We start from the raw sequence: 26,019 nt of genomic DNA on the forward strand, positions 1-26,019 counted from the left end.
ACAAAAACTCTGTTATCTTCATGTTTAAAAGCTACCTTTATTAGTTTGTTTTTTTCTACCAGTAGAAACTACCTTTTATGTTGTTTTTCCTACTATCAGTCAAATATTTAATAAATACCACCATCAGTTGCTCATTAAACATATTAGTTGACTAGTGTATAGTGATAGAAAGCAGATCAGTAGTTGCCTAGGGGAGTGGTAGGAGGGATTACAAAGTAGCACACAGAAACTTGTGGGTAATGGATGTATTTTCTATCCTGATTGTTAGGAAGATTTGATTTGTGTATACGTTTGTCAGAAGTTTTCAAACTTCACATTTCAATATCTGAAATTTTGTATGTCAATTATACCGCAGTAAAGCTGTTTTTTAAAAAATCTGATTGAATACTTGCTGCTCCCAGAAATAGAGTCTACCAATAAAGGTTGATAAAAGGGACAGCCTTTACTCAAATGCCAGAATTATTTCTACCCTTGTTAAATCTACTGGGTTTTCCAGAAGTAAATTATTTTCCCTGACTTGCTCATGTCATTTGACAATAAAAAAAAAAGCAAACACTTATGCAGTGTTTATCTTGTACAGGCACTGTTCTGAGCAGTTTATATCTATTCATTTGATCCTCATGACAACAAACTGAGGTATAGTGTACCTCCATTTTACAATTAAGGAACTAGAGGTTAAATAACTTGATCCAGTTTAGTGGAGAGTTGGAGAGAACAGACTGGAAAGGCAGGTTGGAACAGGTGGAAAAAGGGACTTAATATCATATCTGGAGAGTAAACTTCATTTAGTGGTTAATAAAAACCTTTGACAGTTTTTGAGCAGGAGTACAACACAGCCAAAGCTTATTTTAGGGAAATTCATATGGCAGTTCATAGCTGTATTCGCCAATGCCTGGAACACTACCTGGCATATAGTAGGCCCTCCATAAAAATCTTGAATATTTATGGAACCATGTTGGGAGTTACTTATTGATGTAGATTTGTGGGGAAAGACAACCATTTGGATCCAATATTTTCAATTTGTCAAATATGCCCATAACTTTATTCTTGACCTTCTAACTTTCTCTCACTACACTCATTATTACTGTTCCAATTATCATTCCCCTCTATAATGACTCCCATAAGAAACAAAAATACACCTTCCTGGATTTTCTCTTCATGGTTTGAGTTCTCCCCTCCATAGCTACACAAAAGAAAGTTCTGTAATCGAGCCCTCTTTCACATGTGTGTCAAACCTTGTGTACAGTCATCATGTACAAATTTCTCTTTTCCAGGTTAAATATTCTCAGCCCATTCAGTTATGTGATGTATCTGTCACCATCCTAGTCACTCCTCTGGGACTGGCCAATGTTACTTAAATGCATGACATCAATACCGAACAGTGAGTCCAGAAATATCCTAATTAGTCCATTTATCTGGCTTGAAAAGCTTTGGAATTATCCTCAACCAGTCATCCTCTACACCAGGGGTCCCCAAACCCCAGGCCACGGACCGGTGCTGGTCCGTGCCTGTTAGGAACTGGGCCAAATGGCAGGAGGTGAGTGGCAGGCAAGCAAGCAAAGCTTCATCTGTATTTACAGCCGCTTCCCATCGCTTGCATTACCACCTGAGCTCCGCCTTCTGTCAGATCAGCGGTAGCATTAGATTTTTATAGGACCGCGAACCCTACGGTGAACTGCGCATGTGAGGGATATAAGTCGCGTGCTCCTTATGAGAATCTAATGCCTGATGATCTGAGGTGGAGCTGAGGGAGTGATGCTAGCGCTGGGGGATGGCTGCAAATACAGATTATCATTAACAGAGAGGTCTGACTGCACAGAGACCATAATAAGTCAATTGCTTGCAGACTCATATCAAAACCCTATCAGTGAGTGGCAAGTGACAATTAAGCTGCATCTGGTGGCAGGCTTTATAGTGGCAAGTGAGTTGATGTACTTCAATTGTACAGCTGCATCTGCTGGCAGACTTTAAGTCAGAATAGGACACATTTTAGTCCGCGCATGGCCCGCCCATTATTTTATTTACCACTTCCATCCGCGCCTCTTTCCCACACTGTACACTTGTCTCAGTCATGTTTTGGTAAGCCCACAAGCTAACCCTAGCCAAAATGAGTAAAAAACAAATGTCGCTGGAGAGCTTCTTTGAAAAGGGGGAAAGACCCAATGATGGGACAGCAGAAGACTCTAAGACGCCAACAAAAAGAAAGCTGCATTTAAAAGAAAATACCAGGAGTCCTACTTAAATTATGGGTTCATTGCAACAGGTGATTCACATTCTCCAAGCCCGCTTTGTATAATATGTGGCGACTGGCTATGCAGCGAAGCCATGAAACCTTCAAAACTGCCTTGCCAAATGAAGACCAAGCACCCTGCATTAAAAGACAAGCCTTTGGGGTTTTTCAAGAGAAAAAAACGTGAACAGGAAGAACAGAAGCAATTATTGAAGGCCACCGCTTCATCAAATGTGTCTACACTGAGAGCATCATTCTTAGTGGCTAACTGCATTGCTAAAGCTGAGAAGTCTTTTACTATCGGTGAAGAGTTGATCCTGCCTGCTGCTAAGGACATTTGTTGTGAACTTTTAGGAGACCCTGCAGTTCGAAAGGTAGCACGTGTTCCTCTTTTGGCTAGCACCATAACTAGACGAATTGATGAAATAGCAGAGGATATCGAGGCACAATTGTTAGGGTTAATGAGTCACCGTGGTACCCAGTCCAGGTTGACAGGTCTCTACTGATGTTGACAACAAGGCAATAATACTTGTTTTTGTGCAATATATTTTTCAGGAGGATGTGCATCAGGATATGTTATGTGCACTTTTGTTGCTAACCAACACCACAGCTGCAGAACTATTCAAGCCTTTGAATGATAACAGGAAAACTGAATTGGTCATTTTGTGTTGGTATATGCACGGACGGAGCAGCTGCCATGACTGGATGGCTTTCTGGTTTCACTACCTGGGTCAAAGAGTTCGCTTCTGAGTGTGAGTCTACGCACTGTGTCATCCATAGAAAAATGCTGGCTAGCTGAAAAATGTCACCTGGACTTAACAACATTTTCCAGGATATGATTAAAATCATCAACCGCATTAAAGTACATGCCCTTAACTCACGTCTCTTCATGTAGCTCTGTGAGGAGATGGATGCAGAGCACACACGTCTTCTCTTATACACAGAAGTGAGATGGCTCCTAAAGGTAGATCACTGGCCAGAGTTTTTGAGTTATGAGAGCTGCTCCAGAGATTTTTAGAAAAACAGTCACCACTGGCAGCACATTTCAGTGACACACAATGGGTTGCAAAACTTGCTTACTTGTGTGACATATCCAACCTGCGCAGTGAACTCAATCTGTCACTTCAGGGGAGAACGACAACTGTGTTCAAGTCAGCAGATAAAGTGGCTGCATTCAAAGCCAAACTGGAATTAAGGGGGCAATGAGTGAACATTGGGATTTTTGACATTTAAACATTAGCAGAGATTTTGAAAGAGACTGAGCCAGGGCCTTCTTTCTCCCAGCTGGTGCATGATCATCTATCTCAGCTTTCAAAAGAGTTTGTGCATTACTTCCCAACCACAAAAGATCCCCGAACTGGGAAGGAATGGATCCGCGACCCATTTGTGAATAAGCCAGGTGAATTGACTTCATGGTAGAAGAGGATCAACTGCTTGAGATCGCAAATGACAGTGCCCTTAAAAGTATGTTTGAGACAACTTCAAATCTCCATGTGTTCTGGATTGAAGTCAAGGCCGAATATCCTGAGATTGCCACAAAAGCACTGAAAAGCCTGATTCCGTTTCCAGCATCCTATCTTTGTGAAGCAGGGTTTTCTGCAGTGACGGCGACCAAAATGAGATTACGGAGTAGGCTGGACATAAGCAACACACTTCGGGTGTCACTGTCTCCCATTGCCCCCAGATGGGACCATCTAGTTGCAGGAGAACAAGCTCAGGGCTCCCACTGATTCTGCATTATGGTGAGTTGTATAATTATTTCATTATATTTTACAATGTAATAATAATAGAAATAAAGTGCACAATAAATGTAATGCTCTTTAATCACCCCGAAACTCTCCCCCACCCCCCACCCTGGTCTGTGGAAAAACTGTCTTCCACGAAACAGGTCCCCGGTGCCAAAAAGGTTGGGGACCACTGCTCTACACAATGCTACCTTAAAATGTATCTACATCTCCCACCTCCATGCCTTTCTGGTTCAGGCTGTCATCACCCTAGGCCTGCATCCTGTGTCTGTTTTCCACTTACTTGCCTCCTGCTGCCAGACTTGTACTCCTTACACCATGATGCTATACATGGATCAGCAGACATTCATTGAGTATCTGTGATGAGCAGGTACTGTGCTCATGCTTCAGGGCATTGTTTATGAGTGGGGCAAAGCCCCTCCCTTAAACTATGGGGGAGAAAAGCACATTCTAGCATAGGCATCTCCAGGTTTATGGAGATGGCATTTGACTAAACTGTTAAGAACGTGTGGATTTCAAAGCAGAGTTCAATTGCATTCCAAAACCACCACAAGCTAGGAGGAGAGGCATGGATTAGATTCTTCCTCATATCCTTCCAAAAGAACCAACCCTGCTGACACTTGAGCTCAGACTTCTAGACTCCAGAACTGTGAGAAAATAAACTTCTGTTGCTTAAGTCACTCAGTTTGTAGTACTTTGTTACAGCAGCCCTAGGAAACTAATACAAGCCCCAAACTAGAAACAACCCAAATGTCCATCAGCTGTATTTATTCAGTAAAACAGGTAAAGTATGGTATAGTCACACAATGGAATACTATACAGCAACAAATATGAACTAACTACAACCACTCTTAACAATATGAATAAACCTTACATATGTAAAGTTGAGCAAAAGTATCGGACTCAAAAAGAGTACATATAGTATGATTCCGTGTATATAAAGTCAAAACTATAAATTAGCCCAAACTAATTTATGGTGTCAGGATTATGGTTACCCTTTCTGTGGGAGTAGAGACAAGAAGTGGGCCAAAGGGTTTTCTGGGGTTCTGGAAATATTCCATTTCTTAATACGTGTGCTTATGCATGGGTTTGTCTAGTTTAGAAAAAAGCAAGGGGAAGGTCTGAGGGATCTAAGTGTACGCTGATTTAGGGAACCCCTGAGCAGAGAAGAGGGGTCGAAGCTCTGGATGAGTGGCAGGATGTGTGGTACTAAGTGACCTTGAAAGGAAGATTAGAAATGGTAAACAATGGTCCTGAGAGCCATCATCCACAGTCTGATAGGCAGCCCTGAAGAGGGGATAGTCACATTCCCCAAAGCGTTTCCGGAAGCCAACACTAACAGCACATCTCAGTGGAACAAGACATTGCACAGAGAGCTCAGCCAGTAAGATCTTGTAGAGACAATTGGCAAGCAGGCCAGGAGTACCCCCAACCCTGGCAGTGCGACCCTGGATAGGTCATTAATTTATGGGTGCCTCCTTGGCAGAGCTGTGGCGAGGATTAAGATAATAGGTATGAAGTCTGGTCTCATTGTAAGAAGTCACTAACTTACTGACGGGACTGTTCGGGCGGGTGGCCCCCAAGGCCACACAGGGCCGGGCACCCGTATCCCCGACTGTAGCACCCGCGGGGACCCCCTTTGGCGACCCAGCGGGCGCCTGTGAGCCGCAGGAACGCCATACAGGGCACCTGGACCCAGCCACTGGATGCTGAGGCGGTGCACGTGGGTCAGCGCCTTTTCCTCTGATTGGGCTGGAAGAGACCCGGGGAGGGGACGTGGACAAAGGAGGAGGCAGGGACTGGTTAAGCCTGGGAAGAAGGCGGGGCCTTGACAAGGGAGGGAGGCGGAACCGGAGTCTCCCTAGGCTCCGCCTTTTAGCGCCGCCCCCTTACTGGGATTTCTGGCTTGGGCAGGCGAGGCTGAACCTTTAGTGGAGCCTTCTTACGTCTCCTAATCCTCCCAGCAACCGGTGACGCGGCCCTCATGAGGCCCACCACTGGCCAACCCGGGAGAGCGGGGCTGGAGCGTGACCCCCAATCCCGAGGCGCCTCCCAGCTCCCCCTACTCGGCGGCCCCGCGCTCCGCCAGCTCCTTCCCTCCCTTCCCCGCCCCAGTCCCGCAGTGCGGCAGGCTGGGGTCGGCGAGCCAGCTGAGTGGGAGCCGCGCGGTGTCCGAGGATCCAGTCGGCGACCGGTGAGGGGACCGAAGGGCCGGGAGGGAGGGTTAGCGCGAGGCAGTGGTCCCCAGCTTGCGCCCGGCTTCTTCCCTCCGCTCCGGGAGGCTAGCGTTTGCAGCCGTCGAGAACGACGCCCCGGCAACGAGTGACGCGGCGCCGCAGCGGAGCAAGCGATTGGCCGGCGCCCGCCCGCTGCTGCCTCGCGGCCTGCTCCTCCCAGGCCTTGCCCTCCGTATGTCCTCGCCAGTCTTCCCCTGGTGACCTTCGTGGCTGGCGGCCCCACGATGCGGACATCGCCAGGCTGAGTCAGTTTAAAAGGGCAGCGGCAGCCTCTGGATTCGGTCGATGTTAAACGCCCCCTACTCTCCACTGCGTTTTTGGTGCCCTGTCTTGCCCTTCGCGTGGGCTGGCGCCAAGTGTGAAGAGCTGGGGTGGGCCCGGGGTGGGAAGTTTCGTGCAAGGAGAATCTGACCAGTAACTCGTGACGAAAACTGACTGATGCACCTGGGATTGGCTGCGCTGCGGGAGGGCCAGGGAAGGCGACCTGCTCCTGTGGGGCGTTCCTCATTCCTCGAATAGTTGTGCTCAGCTCCCGTTAAGTACTAGGCACCAAGTCTTAAAATGAGTAACCAATGTCACTACTTACTCTCGAAGCTGCCGGTGTGTGGGGAGGGTCTACGAAAGCCCCACACTGCTCTAATCCTGTTAAGTAGGGTTCTTTTGGGGGGTGGGTCGGGGGGAAAAGACTTAAAAAAGGTCTTGTAGAACGTTTAGGAAGCTTAGGTGGTAAGAGTCAGACCTCTTTTTCAGGGTTCCATAAAATTTACCTGGGGAGAGTAAATCCTAAAAACTCGGCAACTGCAGTTCTCAGACTTAACACCTTCCCTCTTTTCATAGGAAACATTATCGCAGCTTCCTTTACTGAGTTTTCTCAGGCAGGAGTGTTAGACACCCCGCGTCCCCTGTCCAAGGTCACACAGCTGGTAATGGAAGACCCAGAATTTGGACACTTGCCTCTCCCGTCTCCTACACAGGTTGCAGTTAAGGACTTAGTAAACCAAGCCAGAGTGTTTGCAGTATATGCAGTGGATAGGGCTGTGGAGGATAAGATGACTAGAGAGACGCCCTCTCCTCCAGGAACCTAACGTTTGAAAGAATTGTATTCCAGATTAATACATCATTTAAAAAAAGTATTAGATGCCTTATGTGTGCCCAACTTCTTGCTAGGCCTATAGGAAGTGTGCAAAGTACCATATAGTCCCTTCCTCATCCCAGTTCTGGGCTCCTCTGGCTCTTCTGGGCTGTAGTCTTGCCCATGTGTGAAAGGAACATAGAGAATAATCTATCCTACTATGTTCTCTCCCTGTTAACATACATACATTCTCCACACTTCCCAGATTTCACAGGAAATCTTTGTGAAAAAACCTTGCAAAAGAATCTGTTTGGATCATGATCGGGCTTGGGTACTTGGAATGGGGAGGGAGCTGTCATTCCTGTTTCCACCAACTCCTTAAACATGTCAGACTGGATCTGAAGCTGGAAGGGGCAATGTCTTTTAAAGTACTGGACCTTGTTTCTGTTACGGGAAAAAGGGAAGTGAGGACTGGCCATTCTGGTGCTCTGGATTTCATACCCCATGCTCACCTAGAAAAGAGAACGAAACCTTTCCAGAGTAGATTGGGAATCACTGTTTTGGAGGAGTGAAGGTGCTCAGTAGGGCTTCTCTGAGGAGGGATTATTGGAGCAGAGCCCTGAATGAAGGAGGAGAAAGGGCTTTCAGGTAGAAAGAACTACAAGTGGAAAGGCCCCAAAGCAGGCCCCAGAGGGTCAGGGAAACTATTTCATCCATCCAGTTCCTCCCCCCTCCTCTTCCCAACAGTGAGAAGTGGGTTATTTGCTTCTAGATGGATGTAAATTTCAGCAGCCTCTAGGGGTGTCTCAGAGTCCTGGAGACTACATTGTCATTAGGGCTGGGCAACAGACTTTAGGACTGGGACCAGGGTGGGGGTTAAGTATATATAGAGAGGCCAGCAGAAGAATCTTCTCTCCCGAATGCAGCTACTGCTCCCCAAACCACTTTTTAGGCTGCCCGTTTCCTTTCCTCTACCAGGACCGCAAAGGAATCCACCGCAGAGTACACAGAGTGAGCCCCGGTCCCATGGTGGTCCCTGGGGCCGCCAGGGGCTTCCTGCCGCACTGCTGCCAGCTGGCCAGGGCCAGGAAGGGTTGGGGACTATCGGGGAGAGCCCGAGACGGGCCTCCCAGCCTGCCATCCCCTTCCTGTCCCTGGACCCACCTGCCGTCCTTGTGGCTCTGGATGAGCTTGCACCACAGGGGAACCTCAAGTCACATAGGGGTAACCAGTAGTACCCACCTCAAAGGACTACTGGGAGGATGAAAGGGTTACATACACAGAAACATATGACAGCCATTCCATATTGATGCTAGTAATAACTGGAGAGCAGCAGTGATAGGCTTTGCATGAGTTATAACGCCAAGTCCCAACCAGGTCTCCTAGATGGCAGTGCGGATATTCACTTTCCTGAAGAGCAGATGGGCCCTCTGGAGGGTATGGCCAGAGCCCCACATCTTAGGAGATGAGGAGAGTGGCTATCTTCTGGTTACTGAAGCTCTAAGGGTCAGGGCAGTTGGTGACCTCTTCCCATGCAGTCCCCTTCAGGGACTGTGAGGTGGGTCAGCCTCCCTTTGTACATTGTTCCAGGGTTTGGAAAGGCCATTTGGCAAACACTATCTAATAGAACAGAAATGTGAGCCACATTTGTAATCATCACTTTTCTTAAAAACAGGTGAAATAAATTTTTAAAATATATTTCATTTAACCCACTATATATAAAATATTATTTCAATATATAGTCAACATTAAACATTATTAATGAGATATTTTGTATTCTTTTTTCATACTAAGTCTTTGAAGTTAGGAGTGTATTTGACCTGTAGCACGTCTCACTTTGGACCAGCCACATTTCAAGTTTCAGTTGCCACATGTGGCTTGTGGCTACTGTAGCAGACAGCACAGCTGAGACAGCCCTCAGACCCACTCCTGCAGCCCAGACCAGTTTTATCCAACTCTGGCTTCAAGATGGAGGAATTGTGAGATAATCACTTGCCCCAGAAATGTTGGCCTGGCAGAAAAGATAACCAGGGAGGAAAATCTTTATACTGACTGAACAACACAGCTCAGAAGAAAAAGAACTACACTTCTCTCACAGTAGATTTTTAGTAAATGTACTAAATCCTGATTAAGTCCAACACTCCTGTGAACAGTTAGATATGGCATGAAATGCCTGCAATATCTATTAAGAAACAAGTTTCGTGGTATACGAAACAAATTTATTGTGAATATTAATTTTTGCCATTAGCTTATCTTAGTAATTGTCTTTTATTAATTACGTGTAAGTTTGTAAGTATTAAATACTTGAAAGGTACTAAAATACTTTAAAGTATTGAACAATTAGGACTTTTCATCAATTCACACGTAATTACCCCCTTCCCTCTTTCGAAGCCTCCCTTGTACTTATTTTTTTCCAAAAATCAAAGAAATTTGGTGGTATAGCAACTTCAGAATTCAATCAGGAAAATGATGGTTAGGACAGTCTAGAAATTGTTCTTCTTTTGGCACAGTAATATTTTTTTTTTCTTTCAGATTTCTTCCCAAGCATAGACCCTTTCCTTCCAGGGCAAGCTCCAGCATGGGGTGAGGTACAGAAGAGATACTTGATACCTGGCACTCAAGCACAAAACCCGCACCCTTGACCAGGGTCTCTTATTCCATGTCTGTGATGGGGCAAAATGGTATCTTTGTTCATATGTCATTTATGTGTGTGTGTTTTCATTTGTGCATTTGTCTTTCCTTCCTTGGGCATGTGCCCTTGAAGGCAGTAGCCTGGCAGAGGGTGTAATCCCAGAAACTTGGCCTGAGAGGTGCCAGGGTCTCCAGAGACACTCAGGTGAGGGGGAATACTCACTAGGACATAAGCATTGCTCTCTTTGCCATTTGGGATCAACCACTGACCCTTGAGAGAAGGTTGTATTCACACAAGGGCAAACATTCTTTTGAATTTGACCAGCTATAATTAGCAGCCCAAGCAAGTGCCTGGGCTGAAAACTGTCTCTGGAAGAACCAAGAAACTCCCTCTAAAGTCTGCTCTCAGGTCTGCAGAGGGGCTCTTGCCCCTGCTTACAGATTTTGTTTAAAACTCATCCTCTTTGAATAAGATGTCTAGGATTTAAAATACTCCAGACCCCCCCCCAAAAAAATAGTGTATGGGCTGGGGTAGGGTGGGGGGAGTGTCATAGATGAAACAAAATAGCAAAATGTAAATAGATGCTGAAGGTGAGTGAGTGATTTGTGGTACTATTCTTGTTAGTTTTTTATATTTGAAAATATCCATTTTAAAAATACTCTCTTCCAAGAAATGTTTCCTTCTTTCTCTTCTACCTGCATCTGTCCCCTTTGCTCAGTTTAAATTCACATTTTCACATTGTCCCTTTATTTTATCCTTCCTGCAGGGCACAGCACATCCTGCTCCAGAGGCACAGGGAGAGAACATGCTATATCCACCACTCCTTCCCAAGAAGGAGGGGAACAGAAGCTTCAGAGCCCACCCCTGCAGGTCTGTAGTTTTAAAGGCTTTTTTCAATTGACCCTGTTTGCGTCCAAAAGATGAGGACCCCATCTATGGGGTGTTTTAACCACAGCTCTGGGTATTTGAGTTTCCATCTGCTAATAAGAAAATGACTGATGACTATTTTGTTTGCTTACTCTCACTGATCTGTTGGGTGACACGGCCTGTAACTTATAGTGACTATACCTGTCTCCCGTGTCCCACTGAACTGAACTGGGGACAGATCCATGGATCTTGAGGGGAACAGTCAGTGATGAGGCCAGTCAGGTGAGGAGAGCAGCCCAATTTGTGCTCTAAATAGAGGGCACAGGAGGTTCTGTGCACAAATGCTGACCCTGCTCACAGAGAGCCACCTGGACCAACTTGTCAGAAGGATCCAGGGATACCACTTGAGATAAAGAAAATAGGAGAGCAGATTCCATCCCCATAAAGGGGCTTCTTTGCTACTCCAGGTTCTCAGATCCCTGGAGCTGGGGCAATGAGGAAAGTCTTCAGAATGTTTGCAAACAACATGAATGCCCTGAGAATTAGAAAGGATGTCCCTTCCTTCTCCCCAGCCTTCCCTAGAAATGGGAAAATCACTTCTTTGATAATGCCATCAACTTTTGATAATATTCTTTGTGAATTATCCATGCTTCCTTTTACCCCTTTCCTGGGTCCTGAGTTGCTTTCTCAAGGCTAGGCCACAGAACTTTGAGACTGTGTACTGATGTGGTATGATTGTGTATCAGGTGCTGTCCAAAGCCAAGGAGCAATACTTTGGGTTTTCTCAGATACCTTCCCTTGCCCAGGTCCCAGCCGTCCCTGAGCCTCTTGCCCGGGCTGCTGCTGGATAGGTTTATGCTTCACCGCTTCCAACCCAGGCCTGGCTGGGTTCACACTGGTTACTCAGGAAACCCTGGGTCTTCAGAGGAAGGTGCTGATGTGGTTTAGGCCCAGGGGACTTCTCATTACCCATCCCTCCTTGGTCGTTTCCTAGTGCATCTCCAGGCCAAGGTCCCTGGGCTAAGGTCATAAAACAAGCTGGACACTCTTCCTTCCCTCCCGAACAGTGTACTGGAGGAAAGCTCCCCTCTTGAGTCCCTACTGCCCTTCCTGGTGGCACAAGGACCTCTCCCCCCCCATATTTCTAGGACTCCCATGGCTTTGCCTCCTCTTGGAGAATGGAACTCCAGAGATGGTCTAGCTGGGGAAGGTACAGAAAACAGGGAGCCTGTGCTTGCCCCTCCATTCCCCAAGGTGTAGCTGTCATAGATGTTGCTGGGGCTCACAGTGACCTTCTCCCTGCAGGGCTCACGGTACATGGTAAACCTAGCTGCAGCCCACCTCTGAAACAGCCACAGCACCTGCTGTGAGAGAAGGAACCCCAGAATCCACGGACCAGTTTTCCGGGCCTCCCTCTCTTCCCTCTGCTACCGTTCCCTTTCTAGGCCTTAAGAAAACTGAAAATAACTCTCAGCTGGAGGAGGTGGACTCCAGAGTGTGAGTGGCACGCTGCACCCTGAGGGCGCCCGGCCTGGCCCTCATCATGCTCGCTGCTGCCTCAGAGGCAGCAGCCGGCAGGCCTTATGGGTGCAGTGAGTGTGGAAAGAGCTTCCGCTACAGTTCGGTGCTGCTGCGGCATGAGCGCGCCCATGGTGGCGACAGCCGCTTCCGCTGTCTAGAGTGCGGCGAGCGCTGCGCACAGGCCGCAGACCTCCGTGCGCACCGACGCGCTCATGCGCGCCAGACGCTCTACATCTGCAATGAGTGTGGCCAGAGCTTCCATCACAGCGGCCACCTTGACCTACACCAGAGCGCGCACAGGCGGCGCAGCCGCTCCTGCCGCTGCCGAGCTTGCGGCCGCTGCTTCCCACACCTCCCGGCTCTGCTGCTGCACAGGCGCCACTGGCACCCTCCTGAGCGGCCCCGCCGCTGTCCGCTGTGCCCTCGTGCCTTCCGCCAGAGCGCACTGCGCTTCCACCAGGCACGGGCACACCCGTGGGGGACACCGGCCGTGCCCGCTGACACGCTCCATCGCTGCACTCAGTGCCCGCGGGTCTTCCGCAGCGGTGCGGGACTTCGGAGCCATTTGCGTATCCACGCGGCCAGGAGCCCTGGTGACTCCACACTTCGGCAGCCAGGCACTTCGGACGCACACCAATGTAGTATGTGTGGCAAGAGCTTTGGCAAGAGCTCCACACTAACGCGACACCTGCAGACGCACTCGGGTGAGAAACCTTTCAAATGCCCAGAGTGTGGCAAGGGCTTCTTGGAGAGCGCCACCCTGGTGCGCCATCAGCGCACGCACACGGGCGAGAAGCCCTACACCTGCAGCGACTGCGGGCGCCGCTTCAGTGAGAGCTCCACGCTGCTGCGCCATCGGCGCAGCCACCAGGGAGAGCGGCCACACGCGTGCGCCACGTGTGGCAAGGGCTTCGGGCAGCGCTCCGACCTTGTGGTGCACCAGCGCATCCACACAGGCGAGAGGCCCTTCCCCTGTACCGAGTGTGGCCGCTGCTTCAGCGACCGCTCGGACCTCACAAAGCACAGGCGCACACACACAGGCGAGAAGCCCTACCGCTGTGAGTTGTGCGGCAAGCACTTCACGTGCGTGTCCAACCTCAACGTGCACCGGCGCAACCATGCTGGCCACAAGCCCCACAAGTGCCCTGAGTGTGGCAAAGCCTTCAGTGTGGGCTCCAAGCTGGCACTGCATCGCAAAACGCACCTGGGCGAGCGGCCGGCGGAATGTGCGGAGTGTGGCAAGTGTTTCAGCCATAGCCGCTCCCTGTCGCAGCACCAGCGGGCCCACACACGTGCTCGCGCCGCCGCAGCTACAGCTGCCGCTGCCGCTGCCACTGAGGCCAAGGCGGGCACTGCCCTCATCTTTGCTGGGCAAGCAGGACAGGAAAAGCCAGGGCTTTTTGTGTCTCAGTTGAGAGAGACTTGCTGAGAGTCTTCTCCAGAGTGGGCTAGATAAGCACTTTTATAGTGCCATAGGGATGGGTGGGACGACTCGCAGATGGAGTTCTGTGGAAAGACAGCGTGGCACATTACCTTTCTCCATCTTTGTTGGTAGCACTTCACCTGGCCTCTCGCTGCACCCCTACACCTGCTTCCCCTGTCAGCTCTTTGCCTGTTCTCTGTCCGTCCTTCTCCCCCTCTGAGGTGTAGGTGCAGGGGGAACCTCTCAGACCCCACACGTGGGAGAGCGCCCAAGTATTGGTGTGTCCCAGCCCTTCGGCTGTGCTCTCAGGTGTTTCCTGTTTTCCCATCAGCATCCTGTCTTCTCTTGTCCCATCTCCTTTTCCCATCTCCTTTTTCCAGCCTGAGTGTCCTCTACCTCTTCTTTCTAGATACTTTTGGTGTACTGCCTCTTCAGGTAATGACCACAGATGTGGCTGGAGTCACATCCCACAGGCCCTGTGGTTTTCTTGCCTTTCACTTGACTGTTAGTCTCTCTGCTGCTTTCTCCCTCAGCTTCTGAGAGATGGGAAATTTGCAGAGAGGTAGTGGGAAAGCTCACTTCACTGAAAGATATCTCCACGCCAGAAGCACCCAGAGAAGTGCTTCACACCATGTAAAGGTGGGCAGGAGCTCTCAGCGTGGCTGCCCACCTGTCCCATGGGACAGACCTGTTGGTGTACAGATCAAGGTGCCTCTCAGGACAGTGTTCTCCAGGTGGGGGACATCAACCCTGGGACCTGAGTCAAGACCACATGGGTCCACAAAGCTGGGCACTGCCAAGTGCAGTAAGAACGCTATACACAAATTACGCTTGCAGCCATGAGGAAACTGAGCTCCACAGAGGCCACAGTGCAGGGATGAAAATTCCCTGTAATTGGCCAGCGATTTTTTTGCTTGCAGGTGGTGAAATAAAGAATTATTTGAGTTCCAGATGCCAAGAGCTTCCTTTGTCAAACCTGAGGCTGCTGTATTTGCAGACTTCAGGAGTCACCCAAAAGACAGGCCCTTTCAAAATTCCAAGGTCTCTGGTCCCTTCCCAAGCTAGCTCAGCAATCTTGCACATATAGCCCCCTCATTTTTGCACTGGAAGGCAAGACTCTTTAGGGGCCCCTATACATGTGGTTCTCTTGGTTATGGAGAGTACAAATGTGGCCCAGGAACACATTCCTCTAATCCTACTCCAGCCCAACCCTCTGCAATTACCTAGTGCCTTGCTTGAATGCAAGAGTGGGAGGAGTGCCAAAGCGAATTGGGAAAGACAGCTGGGTCTTCAGGGTGGGTGCAGGTGGGGGTCTGCAGAGAGAAGAATAAGGCCTGCACTTAGGGTGCACTCAGGCACATTCCAGGAGAGCCTGCTTCCAAAGGAATCAAGATTCCTGTACCTCAGGTGCCAAAACACTCGCTCTTGCTGCTCTGCTCACACACGTCCATGTAAAATACTGGGTTTATTCTGTCCTTTAGGAAGACTAAAGTAGCCTGGCTCCCCTAGAGCACAGTCTTGCCCCTGCCCTGCACTCCCCATCACCCTAGTCCCCAGGGACCAGTCATCTGGCCCTTCTTGCTCCTTTCCAGTCCCTGGCTCCCCAAATTCTGGGGAGTGCTCACTGCTAAGGGCGCAGTGTGGGAGCCTGAGGAGCCAGAGAGGGCCTGGATCCCTCGTCGGTCCCCAGGGATGCAGGGGCAGAGATGCTGGAACAGGACTCCAATGGACCAGCTAATTCTTGTGGGGCCGGGAGCAAGGCGGGGTGGCTTTTGCTGCGGTGAGCTGTGACACTGTCTGGCTTCTCGAAGCGCTTGCCGCAGAACTCACAGGGGAATCGCAAGGCAGCCACCGTCTCTGCATGCTTGCGCCGATGCCAATTCAGGGACGCCTTCTGGCGGCAGGTGAACCCGCAGATCTCACACCTGAGCCAGGGACAGCAGGGGGAAGAAACGGGCCTCAGCCCATCTTGACTTCCCCAGGGGTTCCTCCTCGTCCCAACTGCCCAGATGTCCTGCCAGCACCTCCCCATTTCCCCCCACCCCGGGCTCCCTTCCCCACACTCACTGCAGGGGTTTCTCTCCAGTGTGGATGCGCCGGTGGATGACCAAGTTGCTGCTGGTGCGGAAAGACCGGGCGCAGAACTCACAAATGTAGTCTCGGGTATCTGTGGGCACATGGGGGACAGCCCAGCATCCATCCCCAAGCTGAGGCCCTTCCTTGGTCCACCCCCACTGTCCCCCAAAGGAGTACTGTCCCTATTCAGCCTGCATATCTCACTCCTCCCACCACCCCCCAACAGTGCCGTGTGACCTGTCAGATGCCCTGTGGGTGTCAAGAGCCAATCCCCTCTCCTTTCTCCCTGAACCTGCCCCCCTGCCAGCTCTAACAGCACCTGCCCGTCGCCCATCTCCAGCAGTTCTCACAGCCCTGCTGTGGTTTTTCTCCTACACCTCCTGCAGCAGAGGAGGTAGACTTGCTTTTCATGGCATCCTGTAGACCTCTGTACCACCGCTGCTCTGTATACCCTGCCATCAGACCACACACACACCCCTACAGCCTTCATCCCCATCACGCTCCGGCACTCCACACAGCTCTGGCTCCAGGCCCTCTCCTCAGCCATCACCACTGCTGTCAGTTTGTTTTCTACATGTCCAGCACTCCCCTCCCCTGACCTTCACTGACCTGGCCGCCCCCCACAACGCTTCTCAGCCACCATTCCCAGGTCATGCCCCATCACTGCACCACCTTGAAATCACAATTTCGGACATTCCAGTTCCAGCCAGGGCCCCCTACCTTGTCCTGTTACAGTTATCCCACAGTTCCAGGCTGCCAGTCCAGCAGCCCACTGCCTTCCCACTGTCCCCCTCCCCTCTCTTTGCCCAGTTCATTTCCAGGGCATCTTTGTAGCCTTCCTCCACTCACACTACCAACTCACCTGTCCCTCTCTTCCTCAGCTGTGCCTGCTTGGTTAAAGCCCAACTCAGGATAAATACAACCCTTGGCCTGATCCAGGCCGGCACACGTACGCCAAGGGGGGCGGGAACACAACCTACAACACCCCACCCTCACCCCACTCTGAGCTCTACTTTCATACACAACTACAAGTGTCAAGCCTCACCCCCGCCGCACACACACAATGCCTCTGCATCTCCTTGGTCAGTTCACTCTCCCACTTTCTAGGGTTCAGAAGGGCATTTACCACACGACCTCCTCTTTCTACCAACCTCACTCAGCAGTGACCTCGTTTTATAAGTCACCAGGAAGAGAGGAGCCGGGAGAGAAAGCCCACATCCTCCCCCCACCTAATCCACCAGCCAACTTGCTTCTGTGCCCATATATGTGAATAGTCCCTGCTTCCCTGGGGCTGCCCTCCAACTGTGCTCAGATACAACCCTCCTCAACGACTTAGGGTTGCTCAACCCACCCTGGCATCAGCAAGCCTTTCCTCTCTGTGGGATCATTCCCATCTCTGTGCTCAGGCTCAGAGCCCTCCAACTTACACCCATTTCTCTGCTTGTCTTCACAGTAGAACTCCAAAGAGTTGTCCATACTTGCTGTCCACACTTCCTTAGCTCGTCTCTGCTCTGAACCCAGTCCATTCTGGCCGTCATCTCCCTTGTCACATGCCACTTTGTCCTCTGGTCAAGGACGGCTTCCCATCGCCCTGCCTGGTGGCCCGTGCGCATCCTCATCTCACTCAGCTCTGCAGCACCGGCACATCTCACCCCTCCCTCCTCCCTGGAGCACTTTCTCCACTTGGCTCCTCAGATACCGCTCTCTTCACCTGCCGCAACAGCACCTCTGTAGCTGCCCTTCCTACCTGCCCTGCTCAGACCTCTTCTCTACCCATGTTCACTCTCTCCCTGTAGGAACACTCCACCCGTGGCTCTAAACACCACCCATATGCTCACGATGAACACTTTTTTCTCGCCCAACATCTCCCCTGAACACCAGATTCACATTTTCTGGGATACCTAAGTAGCATGTCCCCCCAAAAATGTCATGTCCCTTTCCTGAGGCCTGCTTCTCCCTCATTTTCAGGAAGTCACATCACCTTCTGCCCAGTTGGCTCAGGCTGGAACCCTCCAAGTCCTACCCATGGACAATCTGTTCTTCCCACAGTAGCCCTGGCTCCATCTTCACTCTCTTGTCAGTCTCCAGCCACTTCTCATCAACTCGACTGTCTAGGTCTCTATCACTGTGCACTGCACATTCCTGCTATCCCCTATTCTCCACATGGCAGCCACAATGCTCCTTTTAAAATCAGTTCTGTCCCTCCCTCCACCGCACTGGTGCCCATCACATTTGGCCAGGAGCCAAGCCAAACGATGGTGGTCTTGCAGGCCCCTACCACCTATCTGACCTCTCTTCCTTCCTTTCTAATCTCCTGGCCTCCTCTCCATTCCTGGAACATGCCCGCAGATGCCAGTTTAGGGTCCTCTCATGTGCTGCCTCTCATGTGGATGTGGCGAAGCCTCCATTCCTCCCTTCACTTAGGTCTTTGCTCAAAGCACCTTTCACAGCTCTTTGTAGCCCTTCACTAGAGTGGACATCTTAGGTGAGTACTGCCTGCTTTATTCACTGCTGTATCCCAGCACCTAGAACAGTTTCAAGCAGGGAGGATCGAAACACACAGAGAGTGCAGGATGAGTGTGTGAGTGCGAGTTATCCCAGAGCAGTGTGACAAGACCTGCAGATAGGAGGTGATTGGCCTCATGGGGGAGGTGAAGGGACTCACAGAGGGAGGGGAAGGGACCCACAGGGGGAGGGGAAGGGACCCACAGTGGGAGGTGAGGAGGCATTTCCACCACTCACCACTGTGTAGCTTCACATGCTCCTTCAGGTGTTTCTTAAAGTTAAAGGACTTCCCACAGGCCGGCTCTGGGCAGGAGAAGGACTTTTGGTGGATGTGCTGGTACTTCTTGTGGTGCTAGGGGAGGAAGCACATGGTTTCCTCAGGGCAACCACCAGAGCTGACCCAGCAGGCAGGCTCTTCTGCCCTCTCCCACAACAGTTCTCCTTGTCACCGCCAGCTCATATCATCCTGGCCAGTCCTCACCTATACATGAGCACCCCAATCCCATCCCTTCCTGACCCCAAACTCTGCCCTCACCCTATCCTGCCCTCGACTTCCATTATCTCACCTCTTTGTCACAACCTCACCTTGCAATGCCCAGGTCCCTGAAAAAAGTGCACTTCTGGTGACACTCTTGGTTCCCTAACTATGGATTTGCCATCTGCCAGGGATGGGAACACATATTTTGGTGGGTATGATATTCTCCTTGATATCAATATCAATGTACAACAATACATTACAATGTATGTACAATGTACAACAATACATTACAATACAATACAATGGCCTACTTTTTATTAATAGCTCACCATGGGATTATATCATTTTCTCCTAAATCTGCTTTGGAAGCACACACACACACACACACACACACACACACTTCTTCTCAACCTGGAACACTTTTAAGGATAGTGTATTCTTCAACCTTAACTCCCCAAGTATTTCTGGGAAATATTTCTCTTTTTATCTGGTCTAATTTCACATCCTGGCTCACTAAGTTGCATGCGCTTTCCCTTTCTCCATAATCCTATTTTCCCATAATTAAACTGCTGCTGGGGGCTGCTTCAGTCTCCTCCATTAATAGACTCAAGTATGTCTGACCAGCCCTGCTGAATGTTCTTCTCAGAAGCCCAGAGCTTCACCACCACTTGGGGACCTTCCCCCTCTCCCAAATCCCATCCACCCAGGCTTCACCATCCCTCGGGTCTGGGTCCTCTCCCAGCCTCAGAACCCTGTGAGAGCTCTGGCTGAGTGTGGGGTGGGACTCTTCTCTCTCTCTGCCTCAAACCTCTCCTGCAGTGAGGCTGGGGACAGGTCTGTCCCCTAATCCTCCTGGAGTGAGGACCACCCACATGAGACAGCAGGGCGAGGCAGCCCAATGGAGTGAGGAACCCAGCACCATGACACACTAGCTGAGAAGCCTTGGGCAATGCTTAACATTTCTGTTTTCCTTGGTTTCCTCATCTGCAAAGCAGGAGTAGTACCAGCACCCACTTCATAGGAATGCCGAGAAGATCAAAAGACTTGACACATATCAAGTGCTTAGAATAGTCACTAGCACCCCAAAAGCCTGAGGAATGCCACCATCATCTCCACGTGGTCATCGGAGGGCCTGTGTAACAAGCAGTAGTGGGCAGCAGCTGCGCACCTGAGGCTTGGTTTTCTGCCTTATCTACGAGTCATCTGGATTAGTGATTATTAACTATAGGCAAGCTCTGCACGTCCATCCCAACTCTTCTCTCCCTGGCTCTGAATTCCCCGCACACCCTAGGCTTCTTTGCCTCAGCTTCTCCTTCAGCCCTTCTCCTCCACCCATGAGGCTACACAGAACCCAGCCTGTACCCCTCACATCCTCACATTCAAATACTGCCGGTTTGAGAAGATCCTTCCGCAGCCAGGGAAGTCACAGGGCAGCAGCTCTCTTTTGGCAGCTTTTCTGGGGGAGGAGAATAGGAAGCATGAGGACTTGTGCAGGCTCTCCTCCACCTCGCTCCGCTCCCTTCCCTACCCAGAGCCACTTCCCCCAGTCCTACCTAATTCTCTTGGGGCCGATCTGAGCAGTGTCCTCATCCCATGCCGAGGCCAGAGCAGACTGAGCCTGACTCCCAGGGCTACGGGCAGCAAAGAGGGAGCAGAGGGCCTCGAGGGAGGGCCATGTCCCAGGATGCCCCTGCCCTCTGTCTCAGCCATCAGGTTACCTGGCCAGGGGCTCAGTCTGCTGGTCTGCTTGAGGGGTCCCACTGAGCTCTGGCTGTATCCTGACTTCCACAGGCAGAGGAGCTCCAGAACCCAATGAGGATGCTGATGAGGATGGCGAAGCAAGAGGAGTTGGGACAGCTGCAGGGGCCGGGGGTACCTCCCCATCCTTAAGTGCATGGGTGACAGGGGAAGGGGGTGGTCTGGGAGCATCTGGCTCACTGCTGAAAGGAAAATGAAGAAGAGGAAGGCATTATCTCCCTGGATTCTCAGCCAGCCCCAGCCCAACCCCAACCCCTAAATTGCAAAGATCCCAAACTCAGAACAACCCTACCCCTACCACAGGCTCCCTGTTCATACCTACTTTCAGCTTTCATTTTCCCCCAGAGCCTAACTTCCTTTCCACCCAATCCAAAGCCTCTAGTTCTTTCTGCCTTTTCCAAAGCCTACCCTGCCCTCTCCACCAACAAGCCCCTCCCTCAAGTCTGCAAATCTCTGGGTTCCCCAGCCAGTCACCCCCTCCCTCCTCCTGCTCTGCTCAGCATCCTCCCTCAGCCCCAACTTGCTCATCTGGGGAGGAGCTGTAGGTCCATGGGCTGGCATCACTGAGCATCTCCTCTTCATCCTCATCTTCCTCTTCCCCGTCTTCTTCTCCTAGGGATGGGAAGGCCTCTGGCGGGGGTCCCACCTCTCTGCAGGTCCAAGGAAGGCAAGCATGAGGTCGTGCTCCCTCACTCCCACTGTCCACCCAGGTCTGTCTTGTTCCGCCCCCCCAACCCCAAACTCACCTGGGCAACCTGGCCTCCTCAGTCCTCTCATCATGCTTAGATTCCAAACCTGTTGGCATAGGTAGGGTCAAAGGGGAAGGAACTCTGTATTGGAGGGATGAGGACGGTGGAGTTCTAAGGTCTGAAGTGGTAGGAAGACTCTTAGGAAGGAGGAAGAGGGGGCAGAGGCTACTGGAGTGGGAGGGGCTGTTTTATTTTAGAGATGGTACATTCACATGGTTCAAAAAAAAGGGGGTTTTTTCTGAACCACGTGAAAAGTCTCCTTTCCAATACTATACCCCAGCCACCTCATTCCTCCTACAGGTAACCTGGTTTCCTACATGCCCTTCTAGAAATATCCTATACATTCATAAGTACATACAAACATTTTCCTTTCTCCTCTTATTTTTCCACCAACGGTAATATACCATACATCCAATTCTGTATTTTGCTTTTCATACCTAAAAGTATATTTGAGGATGTATTTCCTTGTCACCATAGAGTTTTTCCACAGAGAAAGGATCATTTTTAAAGAATGAGGTTCTGAGCTACAGGGACAAGAACACTTTTCCCTCCTTTTTCTCCATAACTCTTCTTTCCCCCAGCCTACCTGCGGGCTCCGGCCCACTCCTGGCTTCTGGGCACCAGCTTCTCTGGCCAGTACTTGCAGGGGGGACCGGATTGGGCTCCTCTGGAGATGTGGGGCCTGAAGAGGGGCCCCAGGAGAAGGTGTGGCCAGCTGAGCACTCCCACACAAGCCCCCCATCTCGGCCCCCAGGTCCCCGCAGCCCAGGCACCAGGCTGCACTCTCGACTGTGAGTATGAGACAGGAGCACCAGATACTGAAGACCCTTGGGGGCCACAGGCTCAGGACCTAGAGCAGTGAAGGCAACAGTCAGGGTGAGCTGGGAGGTCCTCTCCTCTCATCCTGGAGATCCACACTCAGACAGCCCTGTACCCCCACCACCTGGGCAACCCTGATCCCTAATCCAGTTTACCATTCTTCAGAGCCCAAACCCCAGGGTTCTGAGATATTGCTCCCTTCTCCACAGGCTGCCTCCTTGGGCTCCCCAACTCCCCCATCTCTTCCCAAACACACTCAAGGCTCCCTCTTATCCAATCCCCTTAGGGAGGGTGTTTCTGGGTCACACAACTCCTTGTTGCCCCTATTCTCTCTCTGGCTCCTAATCCTCTACCCCTAGCCATTCCCTACCCACCTGCACAAAGCACGCAGCCTGAAGAAGTGTACCTGCCAGGGGGACAAGAGGCAGGTCAGGTGGGGGCCCATGTGGCCAACTGCCCTCAGCTCTGGGCATTCACACACTTACGGGGTCCCCTATTCTCCGGGACCAAGAGGTGGGGGGAGACCCTGGGAGGCCACAAATCACACTGGCCTTACTGCTGAAGTGAGAAATCTGCCAGTGGGAAGGAGCAGCAGGCCAGCACTTGATGTGGGGGAAAGGGGACGGGTAGGGTGCTGGGTGTTGCAGCCTGGGTGCCCTCCGCCAGAACCCTTGACCCGGCCCCTAACCGGTCCAACAGGAACTTGGCCAGCTGCGAGTGCAGGGAGAAGCCCAGCTGCTCCTTGAGGAGGCACCACTGTTCCATGTGGCCGCCCAGGCGGATGCGGCACTTGCTGCGGCGCGCGTCCAGCTGCCGCCGCTTCTCTCGCCGCCTGCGGGACGCGTCCGCAGGGGAGGCAGCCATGAGTACCAGGGCCTGCGGGGTCGGGGAGACACGCGTGTGGGCCGACCTGATCCGAGGCCAGAGGCCCCGGCTCCACCCACCGCTGGGGCCTCAGTTTCCTCAACGGTGAATTGGGGCAGAACTAAACCACTGCAATAGCATTCGCTGACACTGGGTCCAAACCACCTCTGCTTCCATTACAGGGCGTGTAAATGAGCGCTACGGGGTGGGTATCTTGGGGGTGGGAGGCAGGCGTACTGCATCAAAGTCAGAATGGCCTGATCCTGGGCCCACTGACGTGAAGAACTGGAGCTATGGGTAAGGAAATTTCGACTAGGAAGGGGCAGAGGGTAAGGTAACAGTTTCATCTTCAAAAGGGCATGGGTCTTTACTGGTTGATGAGGGAAGGAGAGGTCGTGTGCATTGGGAGAGCTCCTCATAGTTGGGTCGTTGTGGGTGGAGCCGGGACAGGAGGGCGGGAAAGGGGGGGTCTGGAAGGCGCCCCCCACTCCGTCTCGGGCCGCCCCACTGAACACTCACACTGCGTCGGATGGGCCAATTCCTAAGGCAGCTCCCAGGCCGCCCAGAGCTCCCGCCGCGGCCCACTCCCACCCCGGCCTTACCTGAGCGCCCCCACCCGCCCTCATCCCGACTGCGCCTGCGCCTCCCCAGCGTCGCGCGCAGGCCCGGAGAGCGGCGAGAGGACAGGGGCCCACCTAGCGCGCGCCGCCCCCGTTTCTCTTTTAAGAGGAACCCGTCCCCCTTCGCGTCGGTGGCTCCAGCTTGGAACTGGGGCCGGGGCTTGCCGGGGAGGGGAGAGTCGGAGGCTGGCTGCGCGCGCCTGCGCACTAACCGCCCAGCGCAACGCCTGCTGGGAGCCTTGGTTCCCACACGAAGTGTTCAGGTTCGTTGCTGAGCCCTGCGAGGGCTGTGGACGGGTCGCTTCCGCGGCAACCGCCTGTGCTTGGTGACCAAAGGCATGGAGAAATGGAATAAGTAGGGCGAAGCCCTCCTCCCGTGCGCCGACCCCAGCCCCTTCAACCTGCCCAGGGACGTGGCTTCTGCAGTTGTTCCTACTTTGTACTTCACCTTCGTTTTCCCCCCCTCAATTGCCACCAAGAAGCAAACACGTGCTGCAGAATCAGCCACCTTTTTTTTTTTTGCGGTACGCGGGCCTCCCACCGCTGCGGCCCCTCCCGTTGCGCAGCACAGGCTCCGGACGCTCAGGCCCAGCCGCGGAGCGGCACGTGGAGACCCTCCCGGACCGGGGCACGAACCCGCGTCCTCTGCATCGGCAGGCGGACGCTCAACCATTGCGCCACTAGGGAAGCCCCAGAATCAGCCACCTTTAAAACCAATTAGAGCCCTCTCCAGACCCCAAGGCAGCCACCACCTATGGCCCATTCCCTCTGTTCCCCGTCAAAAGTCATCCGAAAAGTTGCCTAGACTTGCAGCGGACTATTCCGCACTTCATTCCCTCTTCAGTTGACTTCGCGTGGAGCTTTTCTCTCCACCGAGCCACTGGAATGGCGCTTGTCAGGGCCACTTGGGGTAGCCACCTTGCTAAAGGCAGCTGTCAGTTCTCTGCCTCTCTACCCCTAGAGCAACATCTGACAATGTAGATATTTCCCTCCATGCAACGCCCCAACCTCCACTACAGGTTGGCTTCTGTCACTTCACACACTCCTGGTTTCCCTCCCTCCTCATCGGCTCCTCCTTTCCTTTGCTGGATCTTTATCCACTGTCTAGGCAAAACAGATTGAGTGTCCTCTGGTTTGGGCTTTGTCCCTGGACCAAGTCCTCTCTCTTCTGGACCAAGTCTTCTCTTTTCTTTCTTCTTGTTTGATGTATTTGGCCCCATGGCTTTAAATACAGTACACTGATGACTCCCAGTTTATATTTCCAGCCTAGCCTTCTTTCAGCTCCAGACTCATATCTAACTGCCCACTTTACACTGATAATTGAGTTAAGAACTAGAACAGTGCCTGGCACATAGAGAGCAGTGACAAAAGCTAGTTGATATTTTCTCAAACATGAGTGTGGCTAACACATAACCCTTAACAATCCTTGCCCCTCTCCTATCTCAGTAAATGTTGCCATCATCCACCCACTTGTTCAGAACAAAAACCTGGGAATGATCCTTGACTCTTCTTCTGTAATACCAACACCATATATTGATACATCAGCTAGTCCTGCTGATACTATCTGTAAAAATATATCTTGAATCCAATCAATTCTGGCCCTCTCCACTGCTAAAACCTTACTCCAAGTCACCTGTATTAGTTTTCTGTGGTTGCTGTAACATCACCACAAACTTGGTGGCTAAAAACAGCAGACATTTTTTCACTCATAGTTATGGAAGCCAGAAGTTCGTATCAAGCTGTCATCTGGGTCATATTTCCGGTAAAGGTTCTAGGGGAAAATCCTTTCCTTGCCTCTTGTAGCTTCTAATGATGACCTGGCATTATCAGGCCTGTGGCCACATCACTCCAATCTCTGTCTCACTGGTCACATTGCTACCTCCTCTTTTGTCTGTATCAAATCTCCCTCTGCTTCTCTTTTATAGGGACATTTGTGAAGGTATTTGGACCGACCTAGATAATCCAAATAATCTCTCCAACTCAATAACCTAAAATAATCACATCTGCAAAGTGTTTGCCAGATTGATCTGCTTCTTTCCACTCTCACCCTCACAAAGCAGGAAGGAGCAAATCTCCTGCTTAAAACCTTTCATGTTTACCAGTACAATCCAAAACCCTTATTATGGCCTCAAGGCCTGTGTGGTCTGGCCCTTGGCTGCTTCTCGGCCACCCCACCTTTCCTCACTTTGTCCACTCTGTCCTACTATTCCCACTTTTTTGCTATTTCTCAAATGTACCAAGCATGCTGGAGGGAGTTCCTTCTCTCCGGAGCATCCACTCCCCAGCTCTTCATGGGGTTGTTTCCTTCTTACGTAAATCTCAGCTCCAAGATCACCTACTCAGATCCTTTTTGTCATTCTCTGCCCCACTGTGTCCTCTTCCTTCTCCGTCATAGCACTCATAGTTCTCTGAAATGAGTTTAG

At 51.3% G+C, this 26,019-nt stretch overlaps 2 protein-coding genes across 9 annotated transcripts; one reads left to right on the top strand and one right to left on the bottom strand.

Moving 5' to 3' along the window:
- Positions 1-5,884: 5,884 nt before the first annotated feature.
- ZNF672 (zinc finger protein 672) lies at positions 5,885-14,679 on the top strand. Of its 4 annotated transcripts, none has more exons than XM_032627031.1 (4): positions 5,885-6,169; positions 9,817-10,120; positions 10,683-10,786; positions 12,089-14,679. In XM_032627031.1, exon 4 carries the CDS (start codon positions 12,327-12,329, stop codon positions 13,731-13,733), a length of 1,407 nt encoding a protein of 468 aa, XP_032482922.1. In that variant the 5' UTR covers positions 5,885-6,169; positions 9,817-10,120; positions 10,683-10,786; positions 12,089-12,326; the 3' UTR covers positions 13,734-14,679. The 4 variants fall into 4 exon arrangements, with proteins under 4 accessions (XP_032482922.1, XP_032482921.1, XP_032482919.1 ...); XM_032627030.1 differs by having other exon boundaries at positions 9,817-9,965; XM_032627028.1 differs by having other exon boundaries at positions 9,817-10,786.
- Positions 14,680-15,173: 494 nt separating this feature from the next.
- On the bottom strand, positions 15,174-23,789 carry ZNF692 (zinc finger protein 692). Of its 5 annotated transcripts, none has more exons than XM_032627024.1 (12): positions 23,672-23,789; positions 22,801-22,988; positions 22,487-22,518; positions 21,880-22,143; positions 21,291-21,339; positions 21,069-21,194; positions 20,505-20,723; positions 20,340-20,417; positions 20,164-20,242; positions 18,546-18,660; positions 15,795-15,894; positions 15,174-15,652 (listed from the first exon to the last, which is right to left on the bottom strand). In XM_032627024.1, the coding sequence occupies exons 2-12, from the start codon at positions 22,974-22,976 to the stop codon at positions 15,355-15,357; spliced, it is 1,536 nt and encodes a 511-aa protein (XP_032482915.1). In that variant the 5' UTR covers positions 22,977-22,988; positions 23,672-23,789; the 3' UTR covers positions 15,174-15,354. The 5 variants fall into 5 exon arrangements, with proteins under 5 accessions (XP_032482915.1, XP_032482913.1, XP_032482917.1 ...); XM_032627022.1 differs by having other exon boundaries at positions 20,505-20,726; XM_032627026.1 differs by lacking the exon at positions 23,672-23,789 and adding an exon at positions 23,496-23,577.
- Between the last annotated feature and the right edge of the window lie 2,230 nt (positions 23,790-26,019).

This window comes from Phocoena sinus, chromosome 3, assembly GCF_008692025.1.
Source record: "Phocoena sinus isolate mPhoSin1 chromosome 3, mPhoSin1.pri, whole genome shotgun sequence".
NCBI lineage: Eukaryota > Metazoa > Chordata > Mammalia > Artiodactyla > Phocoenidae > Phocoena > Phocoena sinus.

Bases quoted from the DNA above. Each gene is read 5' to 3' on its own strand.
- ZNF692 (XM_032627022.1), bottom strand. From the start codon at position 22,976: ATGGCTGCCTCCCCTGCGGACGCGTCCCGCAGGCGGCGAGAGAAGCGG. The intron at 22,144-22,486 runs GTGGGTAGGGAA...TCACTGCTCTAG, and splicing joins AGGCTGCGTGCTTTGTGCAG to GTCCTGAGCCTGTGGCCCCC. The intron at 21,340-21,879 runs GTAGGCTGGGGG...CTATGCCAACAG, and splicing joins GAGTGGGCCGGAGCCCGCAG to GTTTGGAATCTAAGCATGAT.
- ZNF672 (XM_032627028.1), top strand. From the start codon at position 12,327: ATGCTCGCTGCTGCCTCAGAGGCAGCAGCCGGCAGGCCTTATGGGTGC.